This window comes from Myotis myotis, unplaced genomic scaffold (assembly GCF_014108235.1).
Source record: "Myotis myotis isolate mMyoMyo1 unplaced genomic scaffold, mMyoMyo1.p scaffold_m19_p_11, whole genome shotgun sequence".
NCBI classification, from domain to species: domain Eukaryota; kingdom Metazoa; phylum Chordata; class Mammalia; order Chiroptera; family Vespertilionidae; genus Myotis; species Myotis myotis.
In genome coordinates this window covers 31,519,739-31,539,598 of record NW_023416315.1, presented here as the reverse complement: position 1 = coordinate 31,539,598, position 19,860 = coordinate 31,519,739, and the positions used below count along the sequence as shown (strand labels likewise).

At 38.2% G+C, this 19,860-nt stretch overlaps 1 protein-coding gene and 1 long non-coding RNA gene across 2 annotated transcripts in view; one reads left to right on the top strand and one right to left on the bottom strand.

Moving 5' to 3' along the window:
• Positions 1-8,786: 8,786 nt before the first annotated feature.
• Positions 8,787-9,698, top strand: LOC118665838 (taste receptor type 2 member 7-like). The gene has a single exon (XM_036327093.1). The coding sequence runs from the start codon at positions 8,787-8,789 to the stop codon at positions 9,696-9,698; it is 912 nt and encodes a 303-aa protein (XP_036182986.1).
• Positions 9,699-13,685: 3,987 nt separating this feature from the next.
• Positions 13,686-19,860, bottom strand: part of LOC118666173 — a 30,178-nt gene continuing 24,003 nt past the window's right edge. The window contains exon 5 of the long non-coding RNA XR_004970882.1: positions 13,686-13,735. This is a non-coding gene — a long non-coding RNA (uncharacterized LOC118666173). The remainder of the gene's footprint in view (positions 13,736-19,860) is intronic.

Here is a 19,860-nt window from a genome sequence, read left to right as displayed (position 1 = left end):
CCCTTCCTCTCTGAAATCAATAAAAAATATATTTTTAAAAAATCAACCAGAGTTTACTTAGTTCCCAGAATCCATATAATATATCCAAGGGCAGAATCAACAGAATGGTACTAAGTATACATATTGCTGCACACACACAAAAATGTAATCTTGGAAGAGGAAAATTTTTTACTTTATTCACTAGTTTTTAGATGTCACAGTCTTAAATATACTAGCTTAATATTTCAGGTTCAGAAGAAATATGTCTCCTAGAAGTGTTGGCATTCTTATATGTGGGTACCTTTTTTTAATTTTTAAAAAATATATTTAATTGATTTTTTACAGAGAGGAAGGGAGAGGGATAGAGAGTTAGAAACATCGATGAGAGAGAAACATCAATCAGCTGCCTCCTGCACACCCCCTACTGGGGATGTGCCCGCAACTAAGGTACATGCCCTTGACTGGAATCAAACCTGGGACCCTTCAGTCCGTAGGCCTACGCTCTATCCACTGAGCCAAACCAGTCAGGGCCTTATATGTGGGTACCTTTTGAGAAAAGGCTCAATTTACACATTGCTGTGAACATAATCTTTTTTTCTGAGTTAGTGCAGCAGGCCTACCTGACTACATCCGTATGTAAATCAAGGAAGGGTTGTACTATTTTTTCTCCACTTGTAGATGAATTGCTTCATCTGACTTTCTGAAAGGTTCATATACTGCCACTTTGATTCATCAGGATTTCTTTTGAAATGTCAGTATCACTGAAATTGGGCACAAAGGTTTTTCTTTTCTATAAATATTGTCTCAAGGTAACATTAGCTAGATCTCAGACAAGGAAAAATATCATTTAATTAAGCTTTTGAAATCTCTCAAAAACAAAGGACATGGGAAAAAAAACCAAAGGACAGAAATTGATCTTGAATTATGAACAGCCTAAACTACTAGTATGATCCTAAAGCTAAAGAAGATAAATGATGGTGTTGGAGTTTTAATGCTTGCTGATTGGTCTCTAGCTGTTACAGATTTTTTCTTTTAAGACTTTATCTTTGAACAGATCAGGAAAATAGTATGAATATATCCTTCTCCATCAAATTGCGCTAATCATTTTGAGTCCACCAGAGCACTACTAGAAATATAAAGGGTCTTACATTGGAATTCAGTCACCTTATATATGGAGTGAATATTGAAAAAAATGGATGTAAAAAGCACACTGAAGAAGGGACAGATCACTGTCAAAATATGCAAACATTGTATGTTTATTCAAATTTATTAAAACAATTTGGTCTTGGGCTAAATTATAGCAGCCTTTTCTTGTTTTTTTCTTCTGTTTTTATGTGTGCTCTAAACCATGATTTGGAGTTCCTTTTGTTTTATATTTCAGCACATTCAATAGATCAACTATGGAGAGACTGGCTTAGTGTACATAAAAAGTACCAATTTGTATATATGGATTTCAAAACTTATTTCTACGTTTCTTATAGATTGTCTGGTTAAATTTAGGTAAATTATCTAACATTTCAAAGCTACAGTTTTCTATCTTGACAATAGAGATGACCCTACTACAAATACTAGAAAATTTTAAAAAGTTAAATGAGCTTTCTGCACTCACTATTTTAGTAAAGAATGTATCGTTTCATTATACCCCATTTACTTATTATCTTATAAATATTTTATAAAGTCTCAATTGGAGGAGCACATCTATGCTATTACCATATTTTCTGCTGTCAGCTACTTTTTCTGATTATATGCATGTTACTAAGGAATGCTAGACATCTGAAGGTGGCTACAGTCCATTTCAGTATGGAGGGATAATAGAATGTATGTTTTTGTGTGTATGTGTGTTTGTGAGGTTTATTTTGCTGCAAAAAAAAAGCTTTATTGTTTCAATTGGTCCAATGCATGGGAGAGGCCTTCAGGGTGGTTAAAGAATGGCTAGTAATTTCGGGAAGAGGCTCAGATAAAAGCCAGACACCAGGGGATGCAGAGGAGCCTCTCAAAGGCCTCTGGGCTCCAAAGGCTCCTAGTTGTGCTTGAGGGTGAGCCTTTCAAAGTGATACTTGCCCAGCGCACCCTGGGGGTCAGTCAGGTGTCGCCCATCTTCTTGATGAGTTTCACCTCCTGACGCAGGAAGTGGTTCTCCCAGAAGTCACAGAGCTGAGGGTCTGCGGGGAGAACCCAGTGCCGGCAGCTCCACAAGGGTCTGGTTCATGTTCCTTTCCAAGGCCATGGCGCCTTGCCTGGCCTCCTGAGTTTTGCCCACTCACTTTGGGAAGGCTTCAGCACGTCTTGGAAGAGAATGCAGTCACTGCGCTTGTTTTGCAACTTTAAGAGATGCTCAGCGCCCTCAAAAAGGCGAGAAGGCGGAAGAAATGGCCCACACCCTGGAGAGCCACATCATCACAGTGAAAATAGGAGCCCAGAGAGAGGTAGGTGTGGGAGGCCCACAGATGCAGGTTGGCCAGGCGGTTGACTGCAGCCTCCACCTCGGTGGAATAGATCTGACGAATTTGGGAGCTCATGGTTGTTCGGCAATGAGTTAAGGTAGGAAAAAATAACAACCCGTTGTGTTGGCGGGTCTCGGAGGTAGTTCTGGAGGTGGTGACTGGATAAGACACAGGAGAGTGGCTGGAGGCTGAAAGAAGGGGTATTCCTGGGTCTGTTCCTTCCAAACACTTGAAGCAAGAGATAGATCCGGGACCACTGGGAGCACTGCCAATAGAATGTATGTTTTTCGCTTGTTGCTACACCTTTCTAAATACTTCTCTCTGACTCTTGGACTAAGCCTTTCTTTTGTCTGCTTCTATTATGTTGTTTAATAGTTTCTCAATTGCAATGAAAGAATTAAAACATTCTCCCCCCAAATTTGTCTCCCTTCTATTATCTTAGATACATATTTGTCATATCTAGGCAGTTCATAGCAACTAATTTACATTTTGCATTTTTATGCAACTTTCAGAAGTATTGCATCTTTCATTTCCTGTTTGTTTAAACTGTCCCATGGAATAATGAAAGTTGATATTTAGTGATGTGGTAAAGGAGATGATGAAGTCCTTAATTAAAGTCTCTTTGAGAAACTGAGCTCTTCTCTGCTCCCTCATTCACTGGTTGAGATACAAATTAAAATTTGCACTTAGAAAGGCCTTTAAAGTAGAATTATAATAAACATTATGATATCAGCTGGAGTAGGGGGAGCGGAGAAGAGTTGGCTCATAGACCGTGCATTAACCTATTATATTAATGGGTCATGAAATGGTGGTACATAACTCATACAAAAGCAGCTTAACTGCTTCAAGGTTTTAGCAGAATATGAGTGTGAAAATGTTGACAAAAATCAAAATTATAAATATTCATATTTTCCTCTAGATTCTTGTTTTGCCTTGGAAGAAATGTAAGCCCAGAAAAGTAACAGGTTGTTACTCATTTAAACCTTGACTAAGTCATTTAACCTTTACTAGTAAGATTCGAAAATATATTTCTCTCTAAAATTGGGATGATTGAAGTGGAATCTGATTCCTTGCTTCTGCCAATAAGTTTTTTTACGAATCCTAAGAGCTCTATAACTTTCCATGGAACTGAATTGTGTCTCATTTTCCACAGAAAGGGCAATAACAATAGTTATTGAACACTTAATAAGTTCCATTTGCTGCCTTGGTTCCATGGCACCCAATGCAGACAGATATGCTGATAATACAGAGTCTCCATGGCTTCATCACTTCACTAAACAAATGAATTATTTTTAATATTTTAATTAATGTCATAGAGAAGGAAGGAATTATTAAAATGTGATTCTCTAGTTCATTTTACATGTGCTCTCTAACAATTTTGGTGAAGCAAAGTATTACAATCTGGATATACTGTAGTGTTTTGGACAAAAATGTGGGCTCTGGGCAGGGTCAGACTGTATTCAAATCCTTATTTACGCTATTCTTTTTTTTTTTTTTTTTTAGAGAGAGAGAGTGGAAGAAGGGGGGAGAAACATCTATGTGAGAGAGACACATCAATTGGTTGCCTCCCGCATGCACCCTGACCAGGGCCGGTGAGTGAGCCTAGAATTGAACCTTGCACCCTTCAGTCCCCAGGCTGAGGCTCTATCCACTGAGCCAAACTGGCTAGGGCTATTTACACTATTCTGAAGCTTTAGTTTTTGAATTTCATTATGTTCATCAAATGAGATAATTTGATAGTTCTCATTAAGTATTAAATGATAATAAGTATGCAGAACAATGCTTAAAATATATTTTAAAGTAAAAATAAGTATTACAGATAAATAAAATATAATCAATACATGTCAAATTAACTGAAATGTTATTGTCAAATATGAATATGATTAGCAAATTTCCTTAATGTCTACTATTTGAATTTGATGTCTTCTACTTTTTTTCCTAAGAAAATAACCGATGAATGCAATATAACACATGTGGGAATAGTTTTGACCTCTAGGATTATGAGCCTGATGCTTACTCTATTTGGATTTTCCGCCACCCACCTCTTACTTAATATTCTAGACACTTGGGGAGGAAACTCAGAGACTAAATTAAAAAATTGTCTTCAAGCTCAAAATTCACACAAATAACCTATTCAAATACTAAAATCAACCCAACATAAAAGAACTACATTGAACATAAAAGACATGAAGACATATTGCATGAACTTTAAACATTATTTCTCCAGTAATGGGAGTCTGGTCTCAGCAAGGAGGGAGTGGCCTAAATGCTGCCAATGTGTGAAAAGGGATCTTTTAAAGCTACATAGACGTCTTACATCTCCAATGACCATTTAATGACAACAAGACAGATTGTAAGTGAAATTTTGAGTCCTTTACAGACGACCAAAAATCATTTTGTGTTTTTCACGGAAATAAGCCAATCCAATGAATTAATTTGGTCCAATAATGGTCCAAATTATTGGACCAAGTCTTTAGGGCCAATTCTCTCTGTAAAAATGTCAATACTGAAGCAAGGGTAGTGGGAAAATTGCGAACAAAAATATCTCTCTATATAAAAGCCTAAGCGACTGATCACTTGACTGGTAGCTATGATGCACACTGTCCACCAGGGAGCAGACGCTCAATGTACAGGCATGGAAACATGGAACAGACTGATGAATCTCAGAGGGAAGTGGGGAGGGGCAGGGCAGGAAGAGATTAACCAAAGATCTTATATGCATACTAGAGGCCCAGATCTGTGCACCGGTGGGGGTCCCTCGGCCTGGCCTGCACCCTCTCACAATCCAGGACCCCTTGGGGGATGTTGGAGAGCCAGTTTTTAGTATTCAACTAAAAAATTGAAAACAAGCTTCAGTCATCTTAGTGGTTCATAAAGCACTAAAGCAATGGAAAGTAGTAGCAATTAAATATGCTTGTTTTAAAAATTCAGACATTTGTACAGTTATAACCAATGAGAACTAAATAAGCTGTTCTCTGTGTGTGGGCAACACGTGGTCATAATATCAAGATTTAAAGTTCATCCTAATTTTTGGAGCAATTTATGAACATCATCTTAGAATGAGGTGACTCAAAGCAAAGGCAAAACAAACAAACAAAAAACTCCACTGGAGGAATGCCTATTTTCAAGGTTCATGTGAGCATGTAGAAGAATATATACTAACTGAAAGATGTCTAGACTGAAATTTGCTTAATAGGTTATAAATATCCAGTGTCTCTTGGTAGATATTGTTTTTGTTTGTTTTTTGAAGAATTTTTAAAGTAAAGCTTTCAGAGATTATTTAATTTGAAAATCACCTCTCTATTTGGTCAGTGCCTTTTCCAGATCTAAGAGAAAGTTATTCACTAAAATTCTCTTTCCAAAGTGAGATTCAATAAGGGCAAATGCAAAACAGTCCACATATGACAGGAAAATCACAAATGCAAATACAAACCAGCTAAATTGTAGCTGAATGTCCATTATATCTTTACAAGAGTTCTTGGAAAATTCAAGCTTTCTCTTCAATTAACTGATGTGTTAGGAGGCAAATGAGAGCTGTAATGCAGGATTTCAGAATGAAATCAGTTCTGGATAACTGCTAATCTCACGGCAGAATTACATAACCCACAGACCTTGCTGCCAGCTGCAGCTGTATGAATGTAACAAACACACGGTTGTTTGAAACTCAGCAAAAAATTTTAAAGCACTTGAACACTCAATGAGATAGATCCATCTTAAATCTTAATTTTTAATCTGAGAAATGAGATTAAAATAACTTTACAAAATGTATGTGTGATTTTATATTTTTAAAGAATTTAGGTATCATAAAATATGTGCATCCTGAGGGAGCTGTTATAAATATTCAATTTTAAAAAATAATTGCTTTTTATAAAATATAATTGTCAGGGAAGTTATTCTTGATTACAATTAATTTGTTAACTTTTTGGCTATCAAGAGTTTTCATATATTGATCCATCTTTTATTGCCCTAGCTTACTATGGAAAATTGAGAGAAAGGACCTTAGGAAAGGAATACTGGGGAATAAATAATTTAATATAATTATTGTCTCCCCAAAAACTGGTTATCATGGCAATATTTTTAAATATTTAATATTTGAAATATTTAAAAATCCATATTGTTATACTGGTATAGGATATACATATTTTGGACATATTCATGTATCCTCTACAACAGTATATAGGCAAAAGCAGTGAACATCTATCATAGTAAATAAATTGCCCTAATGGTCAGCATACATTCCAAGATTTTTAGTCTAACATTACACTATTAATGTGTCATCTATAATAATAAAAGCATAATATGCTAATTAGACCAGACAGTCAAATGACCTTCTGGACATCATTCCGGACGTCCTTCCAGATGAAGCTGCGTTGGTGGGGGCTGAGGCAGAGGTGGATAGGGGCGATCAGGTAAGCAGGTGAGCAGTTAGGGGCAATCAGGCAGGCAGGTGAGTGGTTGGGGCAATCAGACAGGCAGATGAGCAGTTAGGGGCTGTCAGGCAGGTAGGCAAGTGGTTAGGGCAATCAGGCAGGCAGGCAAGTGGTAAGGGGTAGTCAGGCAGGCAGGCAGGCAGGCAGGCAAGTGGTTAGGGGCAATCAGGAAGGCAGGCAGGTGAGTAGTTAGGGGTGATCAGGCAGGCAGGCAGAGGGGTTAGGGGTGATGAGGCAGGCAGGCAGAGTGGTTAGGGGCAATCAGGAAGGCAGGCAAGCAGTTAGGAGCTTGTGGTCCCGGATTGTGAGAGGGTGCAGGTTGGGCTGAGGGACCTCCCCACCCCCGCCCCATGCATGAATTTTGTGCACTGGGCCTCTAGTATAAATATAAATATAAACTGATTGGAGGCCCTCATTGGTTAGAGCAGTGGTCGGCAAACTCGTTAGTCAACAGAGCCAAATATCAACAGTACTTCTTCAAAATAGACTCGCCCAAGCAAGCTGAAAACTGACTTCTGCGCATGGGCCATGAAGTTTCAATCGCACTGTACGTGTGCCTGCACGTGGTATTTTGTGGAAGAGCCACACTCAAGGGGCCAAAGAACCGCATGTGGCTCGCGAGCCGCAGTTTGCCAACCACAGGGTTAGACTATTATTCCAGTATGCCAAGGTACAATTCTTGCTACATGTTGGTAGCTGTGCTGTGTAGAAGATGAGTGGGAGGATGATAAAGCTGGCAGAGGAATATCACATAGGTACCACTGACATTGCCTTTCATGGGCGGGTGAATATACATTCTATGGATGGCTCTGGGAGGCTTTAAAAACTATAACTGGTGTAGACAGTGGGTGGCAAGTCTAGTTCTTTGCTTTTTTCTATTTTCAATGCTCTTAAAATCTCATTTCTTATTGAAAATATTTAAGCTGTTGAAAATACTTCTAAATAGAGTCATTATTTTCTTGCTGGGGTAAACATGGTATGAAAACAAACATTTAATACTATTAATAGTTAACATTTGTTGAGTGCTTAGCATGACCTAGCTACTGAGCTAAGCACTTTGAGCACCGTATCTCATTTATGAAGTAGTGATGATTTATTTACATTTTACCTGTGATGTGACTAAAGTTCAGCAAGGTTATGTGAAATAGAGTAAGCTCATTTTTTTCGCATAGGTAATTATGCCTTCTGCTGGTGGTTAGAAGTTTCTGTACCATCTACTTTTTGACATGATGCTCTTCAGATGAGCATTAGATGTCATCAGCATGTGGATTAACTATAGACTACTTTCATCACTGGTTTGCTGATCTTCAGATCAGAATTCTACCAGGAAGGCTTTAAAAATATAAAAGTTTGCTTAGGGAAATGAAGGATTCTTATACAAAGTTAGTTCCCAGAAAGTGATTTTCAAGTGTGGAGAAGAAATTGTCTTTGGTGGGGCTTGGAGGGGAGGAAGGGGAAATTCTATTAAAGTATCCTGGAATTATCAGGAAAAAAAGTGCACTGCTTTTGGATACTTGTGGCAATAATAGGAAATAATTGTCTGCCCCAAGGATGTGGTAATTGTCATTAGGAAAAAAAAAACCACAACAAAAGGCAAAAAAGAAATAATAGTAACCTATGTAAAACATTTATAATTACATTTTTTGGCAAAACTGAGTATGAGTGAGAATTAAATAATGTCGATATGGTAATTGGAAGATGTAACCATCATTCAAATCTTTGAATTTGCATTTCCACAGTTTCATTTGAAGGGCATCAGATTCAAAAAGTCTCCCTCTGATTTTCTACCTTAGGGGAAAAGTCTAGTGTAAGACTCTACTCCAGGAGTTGGCAGAAGATCAGATTTCTCAGTATATGTTCCTATCTGCAAGATCATCTAGAGGAGGTATTTAACACCATCCACAAGGAAAAGCTAAGATTTGTGGTAGGAGACATGACCTCCTCTTTGTCAGCTATTCCTCATGCTATCATCATGTCAGCAGAATTTATTACAGGGATTACCGGCAATGGATTTCTGATAATCATCAGCTGTAACGAATTGATCAAAAGCAGAAAGCTAACACCAATGCAGCTCATTTTAATATGTATAGGGATGTCTAGAGTCGGTCTGCTGCTGATGTTAATGGTACAAAGTTTTTTCTCTATGTTCTTTCCACTCTTTTATCAGACAAAAATTTATGGTGCAGCGATGGTGTTCCTTTGGATGTTTTTTAGCTCTGTCAGTCTCTGGTTTGCCACCTGCCTTTCTGTATTTTACTGCCTCAAGTTAATAGGCTTCACTCATCCCTGTTTTCTTTGGCTGAAATTCAGGATCTCAAAGTTAATGCCTGGGCTGCTTCTGGGAAGCTTGCTGGCCTCGGTGAGCACTGCAACTCTGTGTATCGAGGTAGATTACCCTAAGAACGTGGTGGAGGATGTCCTCAGAAATGCCACACGCACGACGTCTAAATTCAAGATAAGGAGTGTTAATGAAGTGCTTCTTGTCAATTTTTCACTCCTATTTCCTCTAGCCATATTCCTGATGTGCACTTTTATGTTACTCATGTCTCTCTACAAGCACACTCATCGGATGCAAAACGGATCTCGTGGTTTTCGAAGTGTCAGCACAGAAGTCCATATAAACGCCTTAAGAACAGTGCTAACGTTCATTCTTTTCTTTATTTCTTATTTTGCCGCCTTCATAACAAACATGACATTCACTATTCCTCACGGAACTCAACGCTACTTTGTGCTGAAGGACATAATGGCAGCATATCCCTCTGGCCACTCAGTTATAATAATCTGGAGTAATTCTAAATTCCAACAACTACTCAGGAGAATTTTCTGCCTCAAAAAGAGTCAATGAAAAGAAGGACTAATGTAAAACATTTCGTTATTTTCTTAACATGGACTCAATGGACTTGTGTTTTGTTTTGTTTACTTTATATGAATTGTATGTGTTCTCTATCTGGCAATTTCCTGTCCATCTCCTACCCCAAGACATGTGAAGCACTAATTTTGATGTTGGATGGGTAGGATATCTCTTTTTCTAGGGCTCATGTACTTAAAAATATTATGATAGTAGCACATTTAAATAACTAGGACTTGCATTGGAGTGGTAGAAATCAGAATAAAATACTAAGACTTCTTTTGGCTGACCAATGTAGTTCTGTTACGTCTTCCCAGGTCATTGAGAATCTTCTGATTTAGATGAGGAAAATCACATAGATTTAGTCTGACTTGGAACAATATAATAAATTGGCTATTTGGTTAGACATAACTATTTTTCAAAGACAGTCATGAATATAAATATTGTTAAAATTCAAATTATGTGTTGAAAGGGCATAAGGCAATGAACCCAGATACACAGGTTACTACTGTCTTATTTTGCTTTTGATTTGCTACTTAGTTTAGGTTGGTAAATGCTAAGAGCTGTGTATATGCATATATACACACATAATCCAGGGTCTCCATTTTTTACAAGATGAAGAAATATTTTTCAACCCCCTGCATTGTTAAACTCATGCCCAAAGATAATTGAGGGAGGTTGCTGACAATGAATTCCAAGTAGGAAAACATTCAATTGGTGTCTTAATCCTTTGGTGTCTTAATTCCTTCCAACTGAGGGTGTCATCTGGAGTATGGCAACAGCAAATGACTTAAAAATCCAGGGGAAGATTTTGAAATCTGTTACTAAATTTGAATGGAGTCTGCTAATTTTTAAGGATCTTGAAGCGTCTTGCTTTAAGGAAGAAAAATTTTTTATAGTATCTTACGTATCAGGATATCTATCTGTTTGCATATGTGAACTTCTCATTAGCTCTTTAAAAAAACACACCCAAAAGATGTGTAGTTATTTTAACTATAAAAAAATTGTAATTAAATGGACTAGAAGTTGCCAGAATGAAAAAAAAAAATGAAATAAGATGTGTGTGTGCACATGTATATGTGATTTTTTAAAACTTTACCAAATATTTTCACACATAATTGTTTAGTTTATTCTCAGAATACTCTGTAAAGTAGGTAGTGGAATTGTCTCAGTTTTATACTCGGAAAAGTCAGATTTGCCTAAGGTCACTCCACGGAGTAAAGAGAAAAGGTCATTTTTAATAAGGGTGTGTATGGTGGAAAACTAGCTCTCTGTGTGTTAGACTTAGAGGGGGTGAAAGCCAGTAGGGGTGGGGTAAGAAACGGACAGTGGGAAACAAAAGGAATAACATATCAGGTTTGCAATCTTTGTCTGTGGCTCTGCTCTGTGTCACGGATTCCTCAGTGCAGAGGCTCCCTGACACATGAAAAATGCTACCCAGATTCTATGCTTAGAGTTGAGGGGAATGAGTCATTAATGGATTTCTTATGATGCCGTACTATAATCCCATGTTATATATAAATGACAAATCAAAGAAAATATTTAAATGTCATAATTCAGGAAATAGCACAGAGTTGATAAAGACTGGCACTTTATGAAAAATTATGAGAATTAGAATAAGGTTTTATAAATTCATTTTTCTATGTTATGATTTTTAACTTTTAAATTTAGGTTTGCATTTTTGGAGACCATAAGTTGGGATATGTTATACTAATTAATTTAAAAATTGCTAAGTCTATGGTTATGTCCCTTTCAAAGCAGTATGCTTCTCCATCAAGTCTATTACAGGTTTTTCTATATCTAGTTTCACAAATGTATAATAAAATGTCCATTTAAAAATTATCTTAAAATCATTAATGGATTTTGTTTTTGCTTTTCAAATATATACATCAAGTTTTCTAAGAAATTTCTGTAGCTCCTGAGTACATAACTTATGCAGTATGTGTGAAAGCTTCTGTAATGATTATAGTCATAAAATTACATAAAGAAAAAAACAATAACTTGTTACCAGGTAAAACAACCTTGTCCTCTCAACAAGTTTTCAAAAGGTACCACCTCATTTCCTACTGCCTCTTCTCTCATTGAAATGTAATTCATGTGGTTTTATGGGCTTGGATTCATGTAAATAACTATGTTGTTTCTTTTCATTTATCTCAAGCTTCAAATCATTCCTATTCATGTTTGTTATTTTCACTTTGGCAATTGTTCCCTTTCATAAAAGAGATAAAATAGAAGTTGAACTGCTTAGCTACATTATGGCATCTGCTAATATTATTCCTTCTGCCTAGTAAGTAAAGAAACATCCTTATTCTTATTCTGGCATAACTTCAAACCAATTTTACTTCATGATTAATTTATAGAGTATTTCAAACTGCAGTTACTGGTTATATGATGAAATTATTACTACAATGAATTTTGAGTTAACTTGTTTGTATAAAAATATGTTATTCAAGTAGCTTTTCAAAAGTATGAATATTCTGGAAACATAAAAGTCAGAGTGTTGAGGTTTTTATATCCCACAGTATGTCATTTTCCCAAATTTGTGGGTACTGAGTGGCACATCTCTGCACATCCCTAGATATCCATGTGCAATAAAATTTTATTATGCACTCAAAATTATCTACCAGAGAGTACATTGTTGGATGGTTCTATATGTGACTTGAATCACTTAACCATGAAATAATATTTTTCTATTAGAAAATTCTGGAAAGACATTCATGAGAGCATTAAAGAGAATTTCAGTCGTTTTTATGCTGTTCACCCATTCAAACCACCACCTCCCTCTCCTTTTTATTAAGAACACTATCCTCAAGGATCAGAATTGAGCTTAATTGCCCTGAGAAATCTGCAGCGAAGTTCTCAAACTTCAGGGATCTTTAATGTCCCATGGAAGTAACTGTTAGGACTGATCTTGGCATTTAGTACCACATTGTTATAGGTTGATATATTTTCTAGCCAATTATTTATTATTTTCTGAAAATCCAGGGCTATGTTATATGTATTTTGGCATCCAAAACAACTAATATTAGTGAACAAAAATAGACACTTGAACATGAGCTTTTTTATAAAGAATCATGTACATCTCTTTGGAGAGAAGAGAGAGGAAGAGAGAGAGAGAAGTATCAGCATAAAGATAGGTTAATTTTATTACCAAAGTTGTAAGAAATTGAGTAAGCTAAACTCTACTGTCATTTCCATGAGGAAAAAACACGATAAAATTGAACACTAGGGAAACCAGTACTGACAAATTTCTTTGTGTCTCAGTTTATAAACTGGGATAAAATCCCAAGTACTGCACTGCCACCCAGTGGCAAACCTTCACTTTATTTTATTTATTTATTTATTTATTTATTTATTTTTAAATATATTTTACTGATTTTTTTTACAGAGAGGAAGAGAGAGAGATAGAGAGTTAGAAACATCAATGGGAGAGAAACATCGATCAGCCGCCTCCTGAACATCTCCCACTGGGGATGAGCCCGCAACCCAGGTACATGCCCTTGACCGGAATCGAACCTGGGACCCTTCAGCCCGCAGGCCGACGCTCTATCCACTGAGCCAAACCGGTTTCAGCTCTTTCACATTTCTTTTTTTTTAAATATATTTTTTATTGATTAAGATATTACATATGTGTCCTTATCCCCACGTTACCCTCTACCCCCCCCGCCCCCCCCCTCAGCCCCCCCCCCCTTGTCCGTGTCCATTGGTTAGGCCTATATGCTTGCATATAAGTCCTTTGGTTGATCTTTCCCCCTTACCCCCACCCTCCCTACCTTCCCTCCAAGGCCCGACAGTCCAATCAGTGCCTCTCCGTCTCTGGATCAGTCCTTGTTCATCAGTTTATGTTGTTCATTATATTCCACAAATGAGTGAGATCATGTGGTATTTATCCGCTCTCCAGTTCCATCCATGCTGTGGCTAATGGTAAGAGTTCCTTTTTCTTCTTCCTCTTCTTAAAGAATACCTTTCAGCATTTCATATAATGCTGGTTTGGTGGTGATGAACTCCTTTAGCTTTTTCTTATCTGTGAAGCTCTAGGATATGAAAAAAGACCAACTAGAAATTAAGCATACACTGACTGAAATAAAGAATAATATACAGAGAGATCCAACAGCAGACAAGAGGATCCCAAGAATCAAGTCAAAGATTTGAAATACGAAGAAACAAAAAATACCCAACTGAAAAAGAAAAAAGATTCCAAAAATATGAGGATAGTGTAAGGAGCCTCTGGGACAACTTCAGGCGTACCAACATCAGAATTATAGGGGTACCAGAAAAAGAGAGAGGGCAAGATATTGAAAACCTATTTGAAGAAATAATGACAGAAAACTTCCCCTACCTGGTCAAAGAAATAGACTCACAAGTCCAGGAAGTGCAGAGAACCCCAAACAAAAGGAACCCAAAGAGGACCACACCAAGACACATCATAATTAAAATGCCAAGAGCAAAAGACAAAGAGAGAATCCTAAAAGCAACAAGAGAAAGACAGTCAGTTACCTACAAGGGAGTACCCATACGACTGTCAGCTGATTTCTCAACAGAAACCATGCAAGCCAGAAGAGAGTGGCAAGAAATATTCAAAGTGATGAATGCCAAGAACCTACAACCAAGATTACTTTATCCAGCAAAGCTATCATTCAGAATAGAAGGTCAGACAAACCTTCACTTTAAATGAAATAATAAAGTCAAAAGACGACAGCCAGCCCTAGCTGGTTTGGCTCAGTGGATAGAGCCTCGGCCTGAGGACTGAAAGGTCCTGGGTTCAATTCTGTTCAAGGGCACATGCTCAGGTTGTGGGCTCAATCCCCAGTAGGGGGTGTGCAGGAGGCAGCTGATTAATGATTCTTTCTCATCATTCATGTTTCTATCTCTCCCTCTCCCTTCCTCTCTGAAATCAATAAAAATATATTTTAAAAAAACCAAAAAACAACTATAGCCATTAGGGATCTTGCTTCAGGAACTGTTATATCCCATGAGGGGGAAAAAAAGAAGTTAATACTCAGGTCATAGGAAAGTTTGGACCAAATGAGAACAAGTAGCCCAAATCAAACAAACAAACAAACTGTAAAAAAAAAAAAAAAAAAGCAAAACCAAAATTATTTATGACTTTAGGAGATAACTGGAAAACTTGAATTTTGCTTAGATACTCAATATCAATGAATTAATGGTCTTTTTTTTTTATATATATGTCATAGTGGAGCTGTGCTTATGCTTGAAAAATAAAAGCATTTTTATCTTTTAGGGGAAACCTAAAATAATTACTAATAAAATTATGTGCTATATCAAAATATGAGGAATGGAGGGAGATATGTTGGAGGTGCATTTGAAGAATTTGGGCTAGAAATTGATCACTTTTATGCTAGATGATGGTTACATGGGGATTCATTACATGATTCTGAATGAAAATATCCTATACTTAGATTTGCAATTCAACACATAAATATAACTCAGTAAGAAAATAGAAAAGCAATAGTATTGATACACAAACACCTAGAAAAAAAGAATAAATTTATTCCAGTGGGAAAATGTAGGAAAGCAGTTAAGAGTGTGGCCTCTGGAATCAGATTACCTCTGTTCTCTTACTCTCTAATAATTTTAGACAAGTTATTAAGCCTCTTTCCTTATTTACAACATGGGATAGAAATACTACATATGTTATATGGTTATTTTAAGTATCGAAAGAGACAATTATATACTAAGTGCTTAGAACAGGGTCTGGAATATCAAGGTGTTTAATGAATGTTAACCCTTATGAGCTATTAGGATAAAAATTGCAAAATCCAAAAAGCCTCAGTCCATAACCCTCTTATTCAGGGAATTTAATCACTTTTATTCATAATAAAAGAAAGTGTTACCTTTTGAAGGTGTCACCAAATGTCGTCGGTTTAGTTAAATATTTCACTCATTACAGTTAGAATTACAGATTTGAGTTGAATTAATTTTCTTGGAGGCAAATAATATAAATTATACAACCACCAGGGGTCAGTGTTGTTACAAATGGAACTTCAACTGAAGAATTTTTTTAAAATATATTTTTATTGATTTCAGAGAGGAAGGGAGACTGAGAGATAGAAACATCAATGATGAGAATCATTGATCAGCTGCCTCCTGCAGCGCACTCCCCCTCCACCCCCCACCCCCCCCCCCCACTGGGGGTTGAGCCCACAACCTGGGCATGTGCCCTTGACTGGAATTGAACCCGGGACCCTTCTGTCCTCAGGCCGAGGCTCTACCCACTGGGAAAAACCAGCTAGGGCTGAAGAATTTTTTGAAACTTACTTGACCTCACATTTTATTTAATTACAAAGTGGAAACCCTTATGTAGAGAGTTTCCTTCTTTGTGACTTAATATTTGCCATTGGCGTGTGGCAGAATTTTGAGTCACTCACTGCTGCTTGAAAAGGCCAAGGAATTCTTGCAAGCCAAGACATTTGTGATGTTTTCTTCAATTAGCTTCTGAAAGTACAAATCCTCTTTCAGTTTAAGCTAGTGCATTTAAACCATCTAAGAAAAACTACTTTCTTTTATAACTTATTAAAAGCAATCACAGATTCAGGAAGATGGCGGCGGTATAGGCAGACGCGTCCCAGGTCGTGTCCCTGAGCAAATGGAGTGAGCAGCTGAAACTAGTAACATCCACCCCGAATTGGCGAAATTCCTCAGCTGGCGAGACAGTTTACAGCCGGGAAGAGCAGAACTCCCCTGGAAAGGTAAAAAAACCAGGGATTTGGGCAGGAAAGTTTGCCAGACCTCTGAGCCCAGAGAGTCGGAGGGAGACCGCGTGGCAGACAGCCGCGTCCCTTGGGACAGGCACAGCCCCTGACAGGGGAAAGGAGAACCGCGGGATTCCTGGCGCTGCCGGGGGAATTGAGAGCTCGGTCTGTGATCACAGAGGACTGAGCCTAAAGGGGGCAGCCTGAAGAGCTGATCAGACCATGCAGTCCCGGTAAGAGAAGAAGCTTACAGAAACCAAGCCTTCCCCGTTTCCGCGGCCGGCGTTTGTTTGTTTGTTTTCACTGAACCCTGTTCATGGGACATTTCGGATACAGACACTCACCTGTGCTGAAGAGAGGGAGAGTGTGCGGAGGAGTGGAATCTGGGGAGAGACTGAGGAGAGAAGGGGGGCCTGGAGAGGTGGCAGCGAATTGAGTGCTGAGACACCCCTGAGCCCACGTCTGAGGCAGCCATTCTCTCCGGAGAGTGAGACTCCTCCCCCGAGCCCCCAGGCAAGGAGCACAGCCACACCCAGATTCCACCCTGTAGGAGATCAAGGATTAAAATAACCTGATCAGTCCCTGGGAGTTAACAGGGTCTGGCCTATAGAGGGATTTTCAATCCCAGCAACAACACAGCACTGGTAACTCTTACGCAGCCAGCTCTGGGCAGTGAACTTCCAGCAGACAGAGAGGCCCTGTAGCCTCAGAGGCCAACCCCAGAACACTGCCACCCAGAGGCTGACCCACAAACTGACTCTTTGCTAAATACAAAATAAGGCAGTCTGGGAAACAAATGCGGCTTGCTTTAAAATAAGGACTGTGGTTTACAACACAGAGGAACAGTGTATCGCAGGGAAACTCAACACTCTCCTGAATACCTGGCAGGTCTAAGGCGAGCCACACTGAAGAATAGAAGAACCGAAGGACCTTCACTACTGCAATATTTTTTTTTCTTTCTTTTTTCACCTTTTAACTAAGAAACCAATTTTTTTTCTTTTTTTTTTTTTTTTTTTTTTTTTTCTCTTTTTCTTTTTTTTTTTTTTCTTCTTTTTTCCATCACCTGATTTTACCCTTTTAATTACTACCTTCTTATTTTTAACCAGTATTATTACTGCTACCATTTTACCATTTTTTTTAAAGTGCCATTTTATTTTCTCTTTATTTTATTTTGGGATTAGTGTTCTCCATTCTATTTTCATCGTTATATTATTGGTTTTTTCTAGTTTGCATTTATCTCCAGGGAGCTGTTGCTGGAATTTGTTGGGATTAATGGCTGTTCTATAGGAGCATTCTCCTCATATAAAAAGTCTCTTCCCCTCTTCCACTTCATTCTCTCTTTTCGCTCTTTTTTTTTCTTTTCCTTTCTTTTCTCGCTTTTACTTTCCCCCCTCCTTTTTCCCACTTTCATTTTTGCACTCCTTTTTTTGGTCCCTAATTTTCTTTTCTTTTTTCTCTTTTCTCTTTTTCTCTTCCTTCTTCCTTATCCCCTAATTCTCTTAATTCAGGTGGTCACCTTTATTTGGGGTTATTAATATCGTGAATATATTTGTGTATAGTGCCTGGTACGTGGTGCCTTGTTGTGTTGTATTTTGTGCCTTTAAATCAACACAGCAGATCCAAGCAACAGCAACCTCCTGAGCACCACACCCTCTGCTGAGGAACAGCAGCTGTACGTGAAACCTCGCCCCACCAGCCAGAAGAGCCACCACAGCTGTGAACAGCACCCACCAGAGGAGTTGCTGCCAACTGAAGAGCAGCTGCTACCGCAACCGCCCGAAGAGGAACCGCAGACCAAGGAGTCACTGCCACCAAGGGAGCAGCCACTGAACGACTCAACGTCTAGATATGTCAGTGAGATCAAACATGGGTAGACAAAGAAACCCCCAAAGGAAAGAGAAGGAGGACTCTCCAGAAAAGCAGCTAAGTAATACAGAGGCATGCAACATGACAGAAAAAGAATTCAGAATAAGGGTCCTAGAGTGCATAAACCGGATGGAGGAAAAAATCGACAACCTCAGCAAGAAGCAAGAAGAAACAGATGAAAAAATCGATAACATATGGAAGAAGCTAGAAGAAACAGATGAAAAAATTGATAACATATGGAAGAAGCTAGAAGAAACAGATGAAAAAATCAACAACTTAAGTAAGACCCAAGAAGATATGAAGAGTGATATAGCTGCAATGAAAAACTCCATTGAAAGTATCAACAGTAGACTAGGAGAAGCGGAGGACCGAATTAGTGATTTAGAAGACAAGGAAGCAAAACACACCCAAAATGTACTGCAATTGGAGAAAAAAATGAAAAGACAGGAGGAGAGCCTAAGGGAGCTTTGGGACAACATGAAACGAAACAACATACGAATAATAGGGGTACCAGAACAACAGAAGGATGAACAAGGATTAGAAAACCTATTAGAAGAAATAATATCAGAAAACTTCCCTGAGGTGGGGAAGAAAAAAGTCACACAAGCCCAGAGAGTCCCAAACAAGGTGAACCCAAAAAGACCCACACCAAGACACATCATAATTACCATGGCAAATGTTCAGGACAAAGAGAGAATCTTACAGGCTGCAAGAGAGAGACGGAAAGTTACATACAAGGGATCTCCCATTAGATTGTCAAATGATTTCTCAACAGAAACACATCAGGCCAGAAAAGAATGGACGGAAATTTACAAAGTGATGCAAAGCAAAGGACTGAATCCAAGAATACTCTATCCAGCAAGGCTATCATTCAAACTTGAAGGGGAAATAAGAAGCTTCACAGACAAAAAAAGGCTAAGGGAGTTTATCACCACCAAGCCAGCAATGCAAGGAATGCTAAAGGGACTGGTATAAAAATAAGAAATAAAAAGCTCAGAAAGAAAACAGCCACACAAAAACAGAAATGCCTACAAACAAGTACCTTTCAATAATAACTTTAAACGTAAACGGACTAAATGCTCCAAACAAAAGACATCGAGTGGCTGAATGGATAAAAAAACATGACCCATACATCTGCTGTCTACAAGAAACCCACCTCATTAGAAGGGACTCACACAGACTGAAAGTGAAAGGATGGAAAAATATCTTTCAGGCAAATGGAAAGGAAAAGAAAGCTGGGGTAGCAATACTTATATCGGACAAAATAGACCTCAAAGTGAAGGCCATAACAAGAGATAAGGAAGGCCACTTCATAATACTAAAGGGATCAATACAACAAGAAGATATAATCCTGGTAAACATATATGCACCCAATGCAGGAGCACCCAAATTCATAAAAAAACTCCTGGAAGATATCAAAGGAGACATCGACAACAATACAATCATAGTAGGGGACTTTAATACACCACTGACAGCACTGGATAAGTCCTCTAGACAAATAATCAGCAAAGATACAGCAATCCTAAATGACTCACTAGATCAGATGGACTTAATAGACATCTTCAGAACACTTCACCCGA